The sequence below is a fragment of the Oryctolagus cuniculus genome, chromosome 8, assembly GCF_051225735.1.
Source record: "Oryctolagus cuniculus isolate XC-2025 breed Fujian yellow rabbit chromosome 8, ASM5122573v1, whole genome shotgun sequence".
NCBI lineage: Eukaryota > Metazoa > Chordata > Mammalia > Lagomorpha > Leporidae > Oryctolagus > Oryctolagus cuniculus.
The window spans coordinates 39,254,575-39,269,178 of NC_142874.1; the positions used below are offsets into that span (position 1 = coordinate 39,254,575).

Below are 14,604 nucleotides of genomic sequence, written 5' to 3' on the forward strand. Positions count from 1 at the left end.
TCCCCTATGTTTAATTTTTTTTCTGATTTTTAATCTTAACCCTGACTGGAGCATCCACTTTATTTCTTTACTTACAGTTTGTGTTTTCATAGTGGTTTTGTTTTCAGTTTTCTTTTTTAAAGATTTATTTATTTATTTGAAATTCAGAGTTACAGAGAGGGAGAAAGAGAGGCAGAGGCGGATATCTTCCATCCACTGGTTCACTCTCCAGATGGATGCAGCAGCCAGGGCTGCGCCAGGTCAAAGCCAGAAACTTGGTCTGAATCTCCATTGTGGGTGGCAGGATCCCAAGCACTTGGGCCATCTTTTGCTGCCTTTCCAGTCACCTTAGCAGGGAGCTGGATCAGAAGTGGAGCGGTTGAGACTTGAACTGGTACATGTGAGATGCCAGTATTGCAGGAGGCAGCTTAAATGGCCACAACACTGGCCCCTGTTTTTAGTTATCTTAACAAAAGATGATACATGTTCATGGTTGAGGAAAAACAAGCAAAAAAAAAAAAAAAAAAAAAAGGAACTAAAAATTGTCTTTCCCTACCATCCAGGGATAACCACTGTAGAATTAGTGCATACTATCCTTTATCTTCTGTTTGATACATTGTGTGTATTATATTTTGAATTTATATCCATGCCATTAAACATTATTTTGTAATAGAAACGGTAGCATAATACCCTATCAAGAAAATACTTGAAAAAATCCGGTTACTGGACTGTTTTCCAATTTTTTTGCTGTTGAAAACAGTGCTTCAGTGAGCATCCTTATGCATTTTAGTCATTTTCTTTGAATTTATTAAAGTGGAATTACTCAATAGAGGGTACATACATTAATCTAAAGTTTTTCAATACATATTGCCACATTTCTTCACCTGTGTTGAGTATCCATTTCCTTGAATTCTTTATTATATTCTTTAGTGTGTTTAATTCACTAGTTATATCTCATTGCTTTAGTTTGCATTACTTCAGTTGTTAGTGGGTTTGAATATTTTTCTTACATTTTTGCCAGGCACATTTTGTGGAGGGCCACTGATGTGCTTTTACTGTTTTTCTGTCTTTTTTGTTATTTTTAAAGCTCAATAGTTATTAGCCTATTAACTGTTGATTTAATTTGCCTTTTACGGTTATTTATGATGTTTAATGTAGAGTTTTTAAAAATTGTCTGTCTTAGCTGCCATGTCAGTCAAAGACGTCCTCCAGAGTTTAGTTGATGATGGGATGGTTGACTGTGAGAGGATTGGAACATCGAATTACTACTGGGCTTTTCCTAGTAAAGCTCTTCACGTAAGGAAACGCAAGGTGGAGGTTCTGGAATCTCAGGTGAGTCACTGTGTTTGAAAACAGTACATTTACTTTGCAGCAGATTGTTTTAATTAATTCTCTCTTTGTGGTTCCCTTTACATTTTTAATGTGCATTATTTGACCCAAAGTCTAAAGGTAGTCAACACTTGATCTTTTTCCAAAATAATATAAGGATCATAGAATATTTTAATTTTCATCTTCCCACATGTGATGATATTGCTAGTATTTTAGTCCTTTTAGTTTTAGATTATTATTTTTTCTTTAGAGTCTTAGCTTTACTGAAAAATTGCTGGAAAAGTAAGGCATAAGAAACACCTGCCCTCCTTTCCCTCACCACATACACATTTGCTCTTGTTTACACCGTGTATTCGTGTGAAACGTGTATGACAACTGATGCCAATGCTGGGATCTAATTATTAATTAAAATCCATAGTTTACACTAGGGCTCACTCTTTCAGTTTATATTCTGTGGGTTTTGGCAACTGTGTGATAACATGTGTCCACGGTTTCAGTATCCTAGGAAGGTGCACTGCTTGGTTTCATCTGTTTCTGTTACTGTACTGAAATGCCTGAAGCTGGATAATTTATTTATTTTTAAAGATTTGTGTATTTTCTTGGAAGTCAGAGTTAACAGAGAGAGGGAGAGACAGAGTGATGAGTCTCGCAGGGGCCTCTCTGGCTGCATCACCTCTTGACAGATGGCTTCATAGGGACCGGACTGCATGTGAGAGGGAGAGGTGACGTTAGAAAACAGGGACGACAGAGCAGAGACAGGTCTGCGTTGTAAGCTGCGATTAGGTCCCTAGGACCAAGTTCCCAACACGTAAACCCTTGGTGGGAAAGACTCAAAAATATCCAGTCACAGCACTGCCCTGAAATCCTTTGTGTTCCACCTGTTCATCTCTCCCTACCTACCTGCCAGCTGCTGGCAACCATTGAGCTTCTTACTGTCTCCATAGTTTTGCATTTCCCAGTGTTGTAAAGTTGGAGTTTTACAACATGTCCTTCAAATAGGTTTCTTTCACCTAACGATGTAAATTTCTTCCATGTCTTCTGGTGGCTTCATTTCTGGTGCTTCATTTCTGGTACTTCATTTCTGTTCATCACATATGGAAATACCATCATATGGAAATACCACCAGTTGATTATCCATTGAGCTATTGAAGAAATCTCAGGGGCTGGTGTTGTGATGCAGGTGATCAAATCAACATTTGCAACACTGGCATCACATGTCGGGGGCTGGTTCAAACCTGGCCACTCTGCTTCTGCCCCAGCTCCCTGCTCATGCACATGGGAATGCGACAGATGATGACAAATGTCTGGGCCCTGGCCACACAAGTGGGAGACTTGGTTGGAGTTCCTGGCTTCCTGACTTCAGCCTGGTCCAACATTGGCTGTTGTAGCCATTTAGGGAATGAACCAGTGGCTGGAAAATAGTTTGTTCAATATGTCTCTCTCTTTGCCTTTCAAATAAATCAATACTTTTTTTTATTTTTTTTATGTTTTTTTTTTTAACTTTTATTTAATGAATATAAATTTCCAAAGTACGATTTATGGATTACAATGGCTTCCCCCACATACCGTCCCTCCCACCCACTACCCTCCCCTTTCCCACTCCCTCTCCCCTTCCATTCACATCAAGATTCATTTTCGATTATCTTAATATACAGAAGATCAGCTTAGTATACCTTAAGTAAGGATTTCAACAGTTTGCTCCCACACAGAAACATAAAGTGAAAAATAATAGATGATTTTTTTTAAATGATGATGAAATCAGATCAGACCTATTGTCATGTTTAATCCCAGTGAGAGTCAAGTTGGGAATTGATAATTTCTTTTTTTTTTTTTTTTTTTTTACAGAGGATCAGTTTAGTATACATTAAGTAAAGATTTCAACAGTTTGCACCCCCATAGAAACACAAAGTGAAATATATTATTTGAGTACTCGTTATAGCATTAAATCTCAATACACAGCACATTAAAGACAGAGATCCTACATGAGGAGTAAGTGCACAGTGACTCCTGTTGTTGACTTTACCAATTGACACTCCTGTCTATGGCATCAGTAGTCTCCCTATGCTCCAGTCATGAGTTTCCAAGGCTATGGAAGCCCTCTGAGTTCTCCGATTCTTATCTTGTTTAGACAAGGTCATAGTCTAAGTGGAGGTTCTCTCCTCCCTTCAGAGAAAGGTACCTCCTTCTTTGAAGACCTGTTCTTTCCACTGGGATCTCACTCGCAGAGATCTTTTGCCAAAGTGTCTTGGCTTTCCATACCTGAAATACTCTCATGGGCTTTTCAGCCAGATCCGAATGCCTTTAGGGCTGATTCTGAGGCCAGAGTGCTATTTAGGACATCCGCCATTCTATGAGTCTGCTGAGTATCTCACTTCCCATGTTGGATCACTCTCCCCTTTATTTATTCCATCGGTTAGTGTTAGCAGGTACTAGACTTGTTTATGTGCTCCCTTTGACTCTTAGTCCTTTCATTATGATCAATTGTGAACTGAAATTGATCACTTGGAATAGTGAGATGGCATTGGTACATGCCACCTTGATGGGATTGAATTGGAATCCCCTGGTATGTTTTTAACTCTACCATTTGGGGCAAGTCAGCTTGAGCATGTCCCAAATTATACATCTCTTTTTTTTAAAACAGAGCATTTTGTTTGTTTCTAAATTATATAAAACTGCTATAAACATTTTTATGCAGATTTTTTTAAAAAGTTTATCTTCATTTTACGTGAAATACACAGAGAAATGGAGAGATCTTACATCTGCTGGTTCTCTCCCCAAATGCCTGCAACAGCCAAGGCTGAGTGAGGCTGAAGCCTGGAGGCTGGAATTCCATTTAGGTCTCTCACATGAGTGGCAGGGACTCAAGTCCTTGCCATCATGTGCTATGTCCCAGGGCACACATTAGCAGGAAGCTGAATTGGAAACAGTAGGCAATCGGTAAAGGAGGGGGCATCCCAAGTGGCAGTTGACTGCTGTGCTGAACATCCACCCCATGTGCAGGTTTTTGTGTGGTCGTTACTTTTCATTTCATTTGGGTAAATACCAAGGAGCATGGTTGCTGGATTGTGTGGTAAGCACAGGTTAAGTTTAAAGAAACTGCCAAGTTGCCATCTGAAGAGACTATGCTGTTTTGCATTGTCAGCTGTAGTGATCAGAGTTCTGAATGTTCCATATCAGTGCCAGCATTTAGTGTTGTCAGTATTTTATATTTCAGTTGTCCTAATAGACTTGTAATGGTATCTTTTTTTAATTTGCAACCCCCTAATGACATATATTGTGGAGCATTTTTTTAAATTGTTTTATTTATTTATTTGAGAGGTAGAGTTACAGACAGAGGGAGAGACAGAGAGGAAGGTCTTCCATCTGATGGTTCACTCTCTAAATGTCCAAAGCCAGGATCCCAGAACTGCTTCAGGGTCTCCCACGTGGGTGCAGGGGCCCAAGTACTTGGGCCTTCTCCCACTGCTTTTCCAGGCCATAGCAAAGAGCTAGATCGGAAGAGGAGCAGCTGGGACTCAAACCGGCGCCCATATGGGATTCCAGCGCCACAGGTGGAGGCTTAGCCCACTATTCCACAGCACTTGTCTTGTGGAACATCTGTTTTATGTGCTTATTTTGCCACCTATATGAGAGGAGCTGTTTGTTTAAACATTTTGGCCATTTTAAAGTTGGGATTTTTTTGTTACTGAGTTTTAAGAACTTTTGTATACTTAAGACACCAATTATTTATCAGATGTGATTTTCAGATATTTTTCTACCAGTCCATGGTTTTTTTGTTTCATTCTCCTAACAGTGTCTTAGACAAAGGAGATGTTTTCAGTTTTTCTTTCATGGATTACCCTTTGCGTGTTATCTTATACAACACGGCTAGAATCCAGATCTGGATTTTGTCAGATGGTGTCATCTAGGAGTTTTATGGTTTTGTGTTTTATATTTAGGCTTACTGTCATTCTGAGTTAATTTTTGTCAAAGGTTTAAGATCTGTTTAAAAGTTTCTTTTTTGTATGTAGATATCCAGAGTAACTGTATTTTATTATTTATAGATTTAGTTTTATTTATTTGAAAGAGTTAGAGAAAGAGAGAGGGAGGTCTTCCACTCACTGGTTCACTCCCCAAATGGCAGTAATGGCCAGAACTGAGCAGATCTAAAGTTCAGGAGCCAGGAGCTTCTTCTGGGTCTTCCATGCGGGTGCAGGGGCACAAGGACTTGGGCCATCCTCCACTGCCTTCCCAGGCCACAGCAGAGAGCTGGATTTGAAGAGGAGCAGCTGGGACTAGAACCGGTACCCATATGAGATGTCAGGGTTTTAACCCACTGCACCACAGCACTGACCCCTAGAGTAACTCTATTTTAGTATAATTTCTTTTGTAATCCTATGCATTTTATTTAATGGGTTAAAAATATTATTTTCAAGAAGGAATCCTAACTGAAGTACATTTTTTGGTAATTCAGCCAGAGTTTAAGAATAGACTTGTCAATCTTTGTTTGAAAATGTCTATAATTTACCATTGCTTCTTGAATAAACAAGGGTACTCCAAAATGTGCCTGGAATTGGTATCAAAAGCAAGACCCCCAAGCTGCCTTTATAGCACTTTGGAAGGAAGTTGGGGGGCCGGCACCGTGGCTCACTTGGTTAATCCTCCACCTGTGGCACTGCCATCCCATGTGGGCTCTGGTTCTGGTCCCAGTTGCTCTTCTTCCAGTCCAGCTCTCTGCTGTGGCCCTGGGGGGAGGGGGGTGGGCAGTGGAGGGTGGCTCAGGTGCTTGGGCCCCTGCACCCACATGGGAGACCAGGAAGAGGCACCTGGCTTCTGGCTTCAGATCAGCGCAGCGCCGGCCGTGGCGGCCATTTGGGGAGTGAACCAACAGAAGGAAGACCTCTCTCTCTCTTTCTCTCCCTCTCTCTCTCTCCAACTCTACCTGTCCAAAAAAAAAAAAGAAGGAAGTTGGACTGGAAGTAGAGTAGCTGGACTCAAACCTGCACTCTGATATGGTATGCCAGTGTTGCAAGCAGCAGCTTAACCCACTGTGCCACAACACTGACCCCATGAATAAATGTTTAAAAATCCGTTTTCTCAGGGCTGGCACTGTGGCATAAGAGGTAAAGCCACCGCTTGCAGTGCTGGCATTCCATAAGGGCACTGGTTCAAGTCCTGGCTGCTCCACTTCTGACCTAGGTCTCTGCTATGGCCTGGGAAAGCAGTGGAAGATGGCCCAAGTCCTTGGGCCCCTGCACCTGCATGGGAGACCCAGAAGAAGCTCCTGGCTTCTGGCTTCAGATCAGCTCAGTTCCAGCTGTTGTGGTCAATTGAGGAGTGAACCAGTGGGTGGAAGACCCCACTGCCCGCCTCCCCTTCTTTCTCTGTGTAACTCTGACTTTCAAATAAATTTAAAAAATCAATTTTCCCAGTTCCCCTTCACTTATAATTCTTTCCATTAATATTTTTAATCTGCCACTTATGCTGTTCCATCAATTTTTCAATTTTTCAATGATTAAATTTCATGCTTAGGGTTCTTTTTAGTTATGCTAGTTCTGATTTTCCTAAACTGTTCTTTCATTAATGCTTCTGTTGCTTTTATTTTATAATTTTAATAATTTTAAGCATACTTATTTTCTATTTTCAAATTACTTCAATATCTCAGATTTGGGGAAGGCTTTAATTTGATTTGTGTATCTCCCGGCCACCTTGTTGAGTTTTGTTTCCCTGTGTTTCTTTCAGTTTTTTATTTATGAATTTATGAGCAGCTGGTGATGTTTATTCTCTGGGAGCCACAAATGCTCTGGTTTGTGAAATAGTGGTTTTAGGCTTGTTTCTTTGAGAAACTCTGAGAACTTTATTAATTACGGACCGATTTTTATGTTATTTTCCTGGCTTGCAGTCCAGTACCCTATGGGTGCTATATACAATTTGGTGCATGCATCCGTACAAGATGGAGCTCTAAGATTTGTTTTCTTATGGTGACTTTCCCCTTATTCCCAGATGATATGTAGGGTGGAGGCAAACTCATTATTTTCCATGGATTTTCTAGTACTTTGAGCTTTAACTAGTTTGAGCTATCTGTAGCAGTTCAGCTCTGACTCCCTTTGTCTCTTAACCCTTCACATCTCTGTTATGTGCATGTTGGAATATCAGCTGCTAGACTCCAGTGCCTGTATCAGATCTAAACTCAAAGGGCAGCAAACATCGGTTTTCTCTTCTTGCTTTGACTTACTGTTTTTTCTCATTTCTGTCACCTGGAGATAGTTCTTTTCTTCTCTTAAACTTGACTATCTTTAATATTTTGTTGTTAAATTTAATCCAATATTTGTTATGTGTCAATTGTGATTAGAAAATCATCCCCTGACAAGTTAATAATCTGTTATTAGTATTCCTGTTCTAGCAGTATAGTAGATTCTTGTGAATTATGACCATTTAGCATCATTGAAATCAGTTTTATTAAACCTCTGATTGATTTTGTTATACTTCAGATGTGTTCGTATGATAATCAGATGTTAATGTAACTAAACCTAAATTTAATATTTTCTTGTTTCTTTTTTTAATATTTTGTTATTTATTTGAGAGGCAGAGTTACAGATAGAGGAGAAGACAGAGATCTTCCATCTGCTGGTTCACTCCCCAAATGGCTTCAATGGCTGGAGCTGGACTGATCCAAAGCCAGGAGCAAGGAACTTCCCCTGGGCCTTCCCTGGGTGCAGGGGCCCAAGCACTTGGGCCATCTTCTGCTGCTTTCCCAGGTTATTAGCAGAGAGCTGGATCAGAAATGGAGCAGCCAGGACTCAAACTAACACCCATACGGGATGCTGGCACCACAGGCAGAGGCTCAACCTACTATGCCACACCACAGTGCTTGCTAGCTCTTTGTGTTGTTTTTTGTTTGTTTGGTTTTTGTTTTTGTTTGTTTTTCTTTTTTATTTGAAAGGCAGAGAGACTTTCCATCCATTGGTTCACCCCCTAAATAACCCCAGTGGCCAAGGTTGGACTAGGTCAAAGCTGGAAGCCAGAGACTCAATCCAGTTCTTCCACATGGGTAACAGGGACCCAAACACCTAAGCCATCACTTGCTTCCTCCCAGGATGAACATTAGCTGGAATAGGGAGCAGAGCCACAACTAAAACTGTGGCACTCCAGAATGGGACCAGGGTATCAAGAGTGACATCCTAGCTGCTGCACAAATGCCTGTTCCACTACCGCTATTCATTAAGTTATATTTCCTAGAGTTCTGTGCAAATGGAATCATACTATATGTATCCTTTTCCCCCAGCTGTTTTTACTTAGTATAATTATTTGAAGATTTATGCATGTTGCTATATATTTAGTTTGTTTTGCTGAGTGGATTTTCACTATATGGATATAGAATGGTTTACTTACCGGTTGGTGACCATTTGAGTATTAAGCTGGCATACTAAATTCCTAAACTTCAGTTATGTCGCTTGTGTGTATAGCTCTCAATATGAAATGACGTCTTTATTCTAAGTAATATTCTTTGTTCCGAAATCCGGTGTGTGATATAAATATGAGAACTCTACCATTTCTTTTGATTAGCATGGCACATCCTTTTTTTTTTTTTTTTTTTTAAGATTTATTTTATTTTTTTGAAAGAGATGTAGAGACAGAGAGAGCGGTCTTATATCCGCTGGTTCACTCTCCAGATGGCCGCAACGGCCGAAGCTGCGCTGATCAGAAACCAGGAGCCTCCTCCGGGTCTCTCAATGTGGTTGCAGGGGCCTAAGGACTTGAGCCATCTTCTGCTGCCTTCCCAGGCCATAGCAGAGAGCTGGATTGGAAGTGGGACAGCCGGGTCTCAAACTGGTGTCCGTATGGGATGCTGGCACTGTAGACCAGGGCTTTAACCCACTGCACCACAGCGCCAGCCCCCAAGCATGGCACATCTTTTTCCATCTGTTTGCTTTCAATTTCATTTTGTTGTTTTGTTTTCGTAAGTAATGTGTGTCTTATGGGAGCATTTAGTTATGTCTTGCGTTTTTATATAATCTGATTCTACCTGTTTTTTTTTTAAGACATTTATTTATTTATTTGAAAGACAGAGTTAGATCGTCCATCTGCCAATTTACTCCCCAAATGGCTACAAGGGCTGGAGCTGGGCCAGTCAGGAGCCAAGAGCTTTTTCAGGGTCTTCCTTTTGGGTGCATGGGCCTAAGCACTTGGGCTGTCCCTCTGCTGCTTTTCCAGGCCATTAGCAGGAAGCTGGATTGGAAGTGGAGCATCTGGGACTTGAACTGGTGCCCATATGGGATGCTGTGTCACAGGCAGAGGCCTAACCCACTTCAACACAGCATGGCCTCTATTTCTGCCTTTTTTAGGATGTGTAGACCATATACAGTATCAATATTGCTATATTGGGGCTGGGGCTGTGGCGCAGTGGGTTAACACCCTGGCCTGAAGCACCAGCATCCCATATGGGCACCAGTTCGAGTCCTGGCTGCTCCACTTCCGATCCAGCTCTCTGCTGTGGCCTGGGAAAGCAGTAGAAGATGGCTCAAGTCCTTGGGCCCCTGCACCCATGTGGGAGACCCAGAAGAAGCTCCTGGCTCCTGGCTTCAGATCGGCGCAGCTGCGGCCATTGCGGCCATCTGTGGAGTGAACCAGCAGATGGAAGACCTCTCTTTCTCTGCCTCTCCTCTCTCTGTGTAACTCTTTCAAATAAATAAATAAATCTTTAAAAAAAAATTGCTATATTAAGGCAACCATCATATCTCAGGTTTTGTTTTTTTTGTTTTGTTTTGTTTTAATCAGCTTTTTTAAGTTACTTGAGGTGAAGACAAGAACTGTATTTTATTCATTCAATGAATAATTATCAAGGAGCTGGCACTGTGGCACAGTAGGTTAATCTTCTGCCTGCAGTGCCAACATCCCATATGGGCATTGGTTCTAGTCCCGGCTGCTCCTCTTCCAATTCAGCTCTCTGCTATGGCCTGGGAAAGGAGTGGAAGATGGCCCAAATCCTTGGGCCCCTGCACCTGTGGGAGACCCAGAAGAAGTTCCTGGCTTTGGATCAGCTCAGCTCCGGCCATTGCAGATATTTGGGGAGTGAATCAGTGGATGGAGGACCTTTCTCTCTGTCTCTCCATTTCACTGTCTGTTACTCTGTCAAATAAATAAAAATCTTTATAAAAAAAAAAAACCACTATATTTTGTGCTTAAAACTGAACATAATGAATGCCAGTTAGACATTTATTGATTTACTTTGGTTGTCTTTAAGGAAAAACGCTAAGTGTAGAGTTTCTATTATTTTACTTCTGGATTTAGCGTAATCTCTACTTAGAAAATTGGGGTGGAGGAATCTAGGAAATCTTAGCAGAAGTTAAGTAAGAAATTCTTGCTTAGTATAGTGTACCTATTTTAAAATTGAACTATTTGTTTATTCTGAATGATTGAGGAATAGAACATTCTAATTTTTTTTGAGGATTTATTTATTTGAAAGAGTGACAGAGAGGGGGAGACAGAAAGAGATCTTCCATTTGCTGGTTCACTCTCCAAAATAGCTGCAAAGACCAGGGCAGGGCCAGGCCGAAGCCAGGAGCCAGAAACTCCATCTGGGTCTCCCACATGAGTGTCATGGGCCCAAGTACTTAAGCCACCATCTGCTACTTTCCCTGGCACGTTAGCAGAGAACTCGATCAGAAAACAGAGCAACCAGGACTTGAGTCCCAGTTTTCTTTGAAAACTGGTAAGTCTTCAGGAATCATACTTTGCCCCGACCATGAAAATAACTTATTTTCAAGACACAATATAGAAAAAGACATGATAGAAATCAGATACGGTTTGAAGCCACAGCCTCTCTTCATAACTAGCTGTACCTTCCTAAAAGTTTTTCTTAGGCTGTTTAATGCCCCAGTTTCCCAATTTGTAAGAAATTATTTGAGGGCCAGTGCTGTGGCGCAGTGGGTTAACGCCCTGGCCTGCAGTGCTAGCATCCCATGTGGGCGCTGGTTCAAGACCTGGCTGCTCCACTTCCCATCCAGCTCTCTGCTGTGGCCTGGGAGGGCAGTAGAAGGTGATTCACGTCCTTGGGCCCCTGCACCCACCTGGGGGGCCTGGAGGAGGCTCCTGGCTCCTGGCTTTGGATCGGCACAGCTCCGGCCATTGCAGCCAATTGGGGAGTGAACCATTGGATGGAAGACCTCTCTCTCTCTCTGCCTCTCCTCTCTCTGTATAACTCTGACTTTCAAATAGATGAATAAATCTTTAAAAAAAAAATTATTCGAACTCCAAAGGGCTGTAAGTGATGAAGTGATACGTGTGAGATGCCTGGTACTTTATGCCTTCTGTGTATGGTAGCTACAGATCTAACTAAATCAGTACTCAGGTGCATAGAGTTGCAAGCTTGTTTGTCAACTCAGAAAAAATATTTGAGTATCTGTTATATTAAAATATATTACCAAATAATGAAGATGATCAAAAAAGTAGAAGTCATGGTCTGTGCTTTGTAAGAAAGAACTTGTAACCTGTGTTGAAGATATGATGCAGACATATGAGAGAGTAAGATGAATAACAAGTAATACATGGCTAACTGCCCAAATGAAGGTTAGAGATTTTAAAAAAAAATTGTGGGGAGCAATTCGGACTAGACTAAGTTACTGGAATTAAGACTTATTCTATGCACCTGCTCTCCCACAATATGGCACTGGGAGAGAAGAAAACAGCTTTTACACAGCTGCCTCCAGTTCAACCAATAAACTGTAGGACTTGCTCCTGATTGGAGAGCAGCGTACTCGGCGTGTGGGCAGCCGAGTTAGGATTGGCGGAGGAGGACTATAAAGGAGGAGAGAGACGGCATGCACCAGGAACATCTAAGGGGAACATCTAAGGGGAACACCTGTGCAGCCCCCGAGAGAGCCGGCCGGCGGTGTGCCGCTCCCCTGCGGAAGTGGGGAATGTGGCCAGGGGGAACTGCCCTTCCACGGAGGTGGAAGGGACAGTAGCCAACCCAGGAAGAACCAGCAGCAAACCCGGGGAGGGCCGAGCAGACGAAAGAACAGCGCAGGGTCCTGTGTCGTTCCTCCACGAAGAGGGGGAGCGACATAATGGTGCTGTGACTCGGATATGAAGCCTAGGCAGGGTTTAGTGTCGTTCCTCCACGTAGAGGGGGAGCGACATAATGGTGCCGTGACTCGGATAGGAAACCTAGGACGGATATGAAACTTAGGAGGGAAGAAACGGGAAGAAATGGGAAAATTTCGGAGAGAGACACTAGCAAACAGCCTAGGGAAAAGCCGGACGAAAAGGGTGCCGGAAGAAGCTGTTGAAAGCCTAGGCATAGACTCGGATACGGACTACGGGGGGAAGCTGGGAGAAATCTCTAAGGTCGAAAGCGAAAGTGAAAGCTAGAACAAACAGACTCGGATGCGGACTGTGGGGAGAGGCCAGGAGAAATGAGGGAGGAGTATTGTTGGAGGAAAGCTTGGGGAAACATACCGGGTAGAGAAAAATGTTAGGGAAATTGAAGCCGCGGGGGGCAGGCCGAGGCGGAGACGAAAGCCACTTTGGGATTCTCGAGTTAGCCCGGGAATAGGGGGCGAAAAGTTGAAACCAGAAGCGGAAACGTAAGCCGGATTGGGATCCGTCTGATTAGCCCGGGGAGCAAAGGACGGGAAGCCGCGCGGAGCCGTGAAGCTGCCGCGGGGCGGGCGCCGGGAAGCCGCGGGGATAAGAGAAACAGAAGTTTAGAAGTAAAATGAGAGCGGGAAGCTGCGGGGATAAGAGAAACAGAAGTTTAGAAGTAAAATGAGAGAAATAGGAATGTTGGCATACAGAAGTAAAATGGGAGAAATAGGAATGCCCGGAGATAGAGAAATAGAGAAATAGAAAGGCCTCCCCACAACATGGCAATGAGAAGGCTTGGATTCGGTCTGCCCGATAAGTGAGGCGATGAGCACCTGCGGGCGGCTAGCAGCTTATGCGCCGCAGGTCACCGAAGACAGGCACGAATTAACATCAGTAAGGCCTCCCCACAATACAGCAATTAGGAGGTTTGGATTCGGTCTGCCTGATTAAGGCGGTAAGCACCAGCAGGTGGCTCGACCAGAGTGTGAGCCGCAGGTCACCGAACACAGGCACGCATCAGCGCCTAAAAACCTCCTCACAACATGGCGAAGAGAGGACCCGGATTCGGTTTGCCTGATAGGACTTGTAAGAACCTGTGGCAACTCTAGCAAGTAGAGCAGAGTGTGTGCCGCGGGACACCGAAGACAGGCGCGTATCAACGCCAAAAAATAAAAAGAAAGGGGGATTTGTGGGGAGCAATTCGGACTAGACTAAGTTACTGGAATTAAGACTTATTCTATGCACCTGCTCTCCCACAATATGGCACTGGGAGAGAAGAAAACAGCTTTTACACAACTGCCTCCAGTTCAACCAATAAACTGTAGGACTTGCTCCTGATTGGAGAGCAGCGTACTCGGCGTGTGGGCAGCCGAGTTAGGATTGGTGGAGGAGGACTATAAAGGAGGAGAGAGACGGCATGCACCAGGAACATCTAAGGGGAACATCTAAGGGGAACACCTGTGCAGCCCCCGAGAGAGCCGGCCGGCGGTGTGCCGCTCCCCTGCGGAAGTGGGGAATGTGGCCAGGGGGAACTGCCCTTCCACGGAGGTGGAAGGGACAGTAGCCAACCCGGGAAGAACCAGCAGCAAACCCGGGGAGGGCCGAGCAGACGAAAGAACAGCGCAGGGTCCTGTGTCGTTCCTCCACGAAGAGGGGGAGCGACAAAAATGTTGCGGGAAATGGTGGGGTTTATCTAAAAATAGAAGGCACTCAACATTGAAGTGAACCAGATTTCACATTCAAGGTTGCAGTGAAGGACCAGCTTATTCTAAATTTTGCCAGAGTTTAATGTTGACTTCCTTTGAGTTTCTTGTTAATTGCTTCCAGATTGGGGCTGAGGATAGGAAGAACTCTTAATTTTCTTGTTTTTCATCATTCTGTTCTGCTTTGGTCTGCCAATGATTCCAATTATGTGCAGGAATGTACTTGTCTCTTGAGAATGGACATTCTTACAGTGGATCTGAAAATTAAATCAAGAAGCAAATTTTCCTCCCTTGCCTTTAGGTTGTATGTGTTGATCATTATTAAAGACAATTCAAAGCTCATGGTTACAATTTATGTTTCTCTTTAACGTTTTCTAAGAGAACAAGTTGTCAAATGTGTGTGGGTTGTGCTAACTTCTACAGATACGTACTGTGTGCCTGTTTTGTTCATGTACTATGCAGTTCTTAGGACAATATAAAAATTATAGACTAGGTGGTTCATGTCCAGAGAATTTACACTTTACTT

General features: G+C 43.0%; 1 protein-coding gene across 14 annotated transcripts in view; it reads left to right on the plus strand.

The window, feature by feature from the left end:
* Window positions 1-14,604, plus strand: part of MND1 (meiotic nuclear divisions 1) — a 91,336-nt gene that overhangs the window by 11,507 nt on the left and 65,225 nt on the right. For 13 of the 14 annotated variants that reach the window (XR_011378211.2, XR_016211844.1, XR_016211845.1 and 10 more), the window contains one exon: window positions 1,163-1,311. The exons of the other annotated variant lie outside the window; for it this stretch is intronic. Coding sequence is in view for 9 of the 13 variants with exons in the window: in XM_089302298.1 (XP_089158424.1) it covers window positions 1,163-1,311 (149 nt within the window). In the remaining 4 variants the exon portion in view is untranslated. The remainder of the gene's footprint in view (window positions 1-1,162; window positions 1,312-14,604) is intronic. 14 annotated transcript variants of the gene reach the window in all.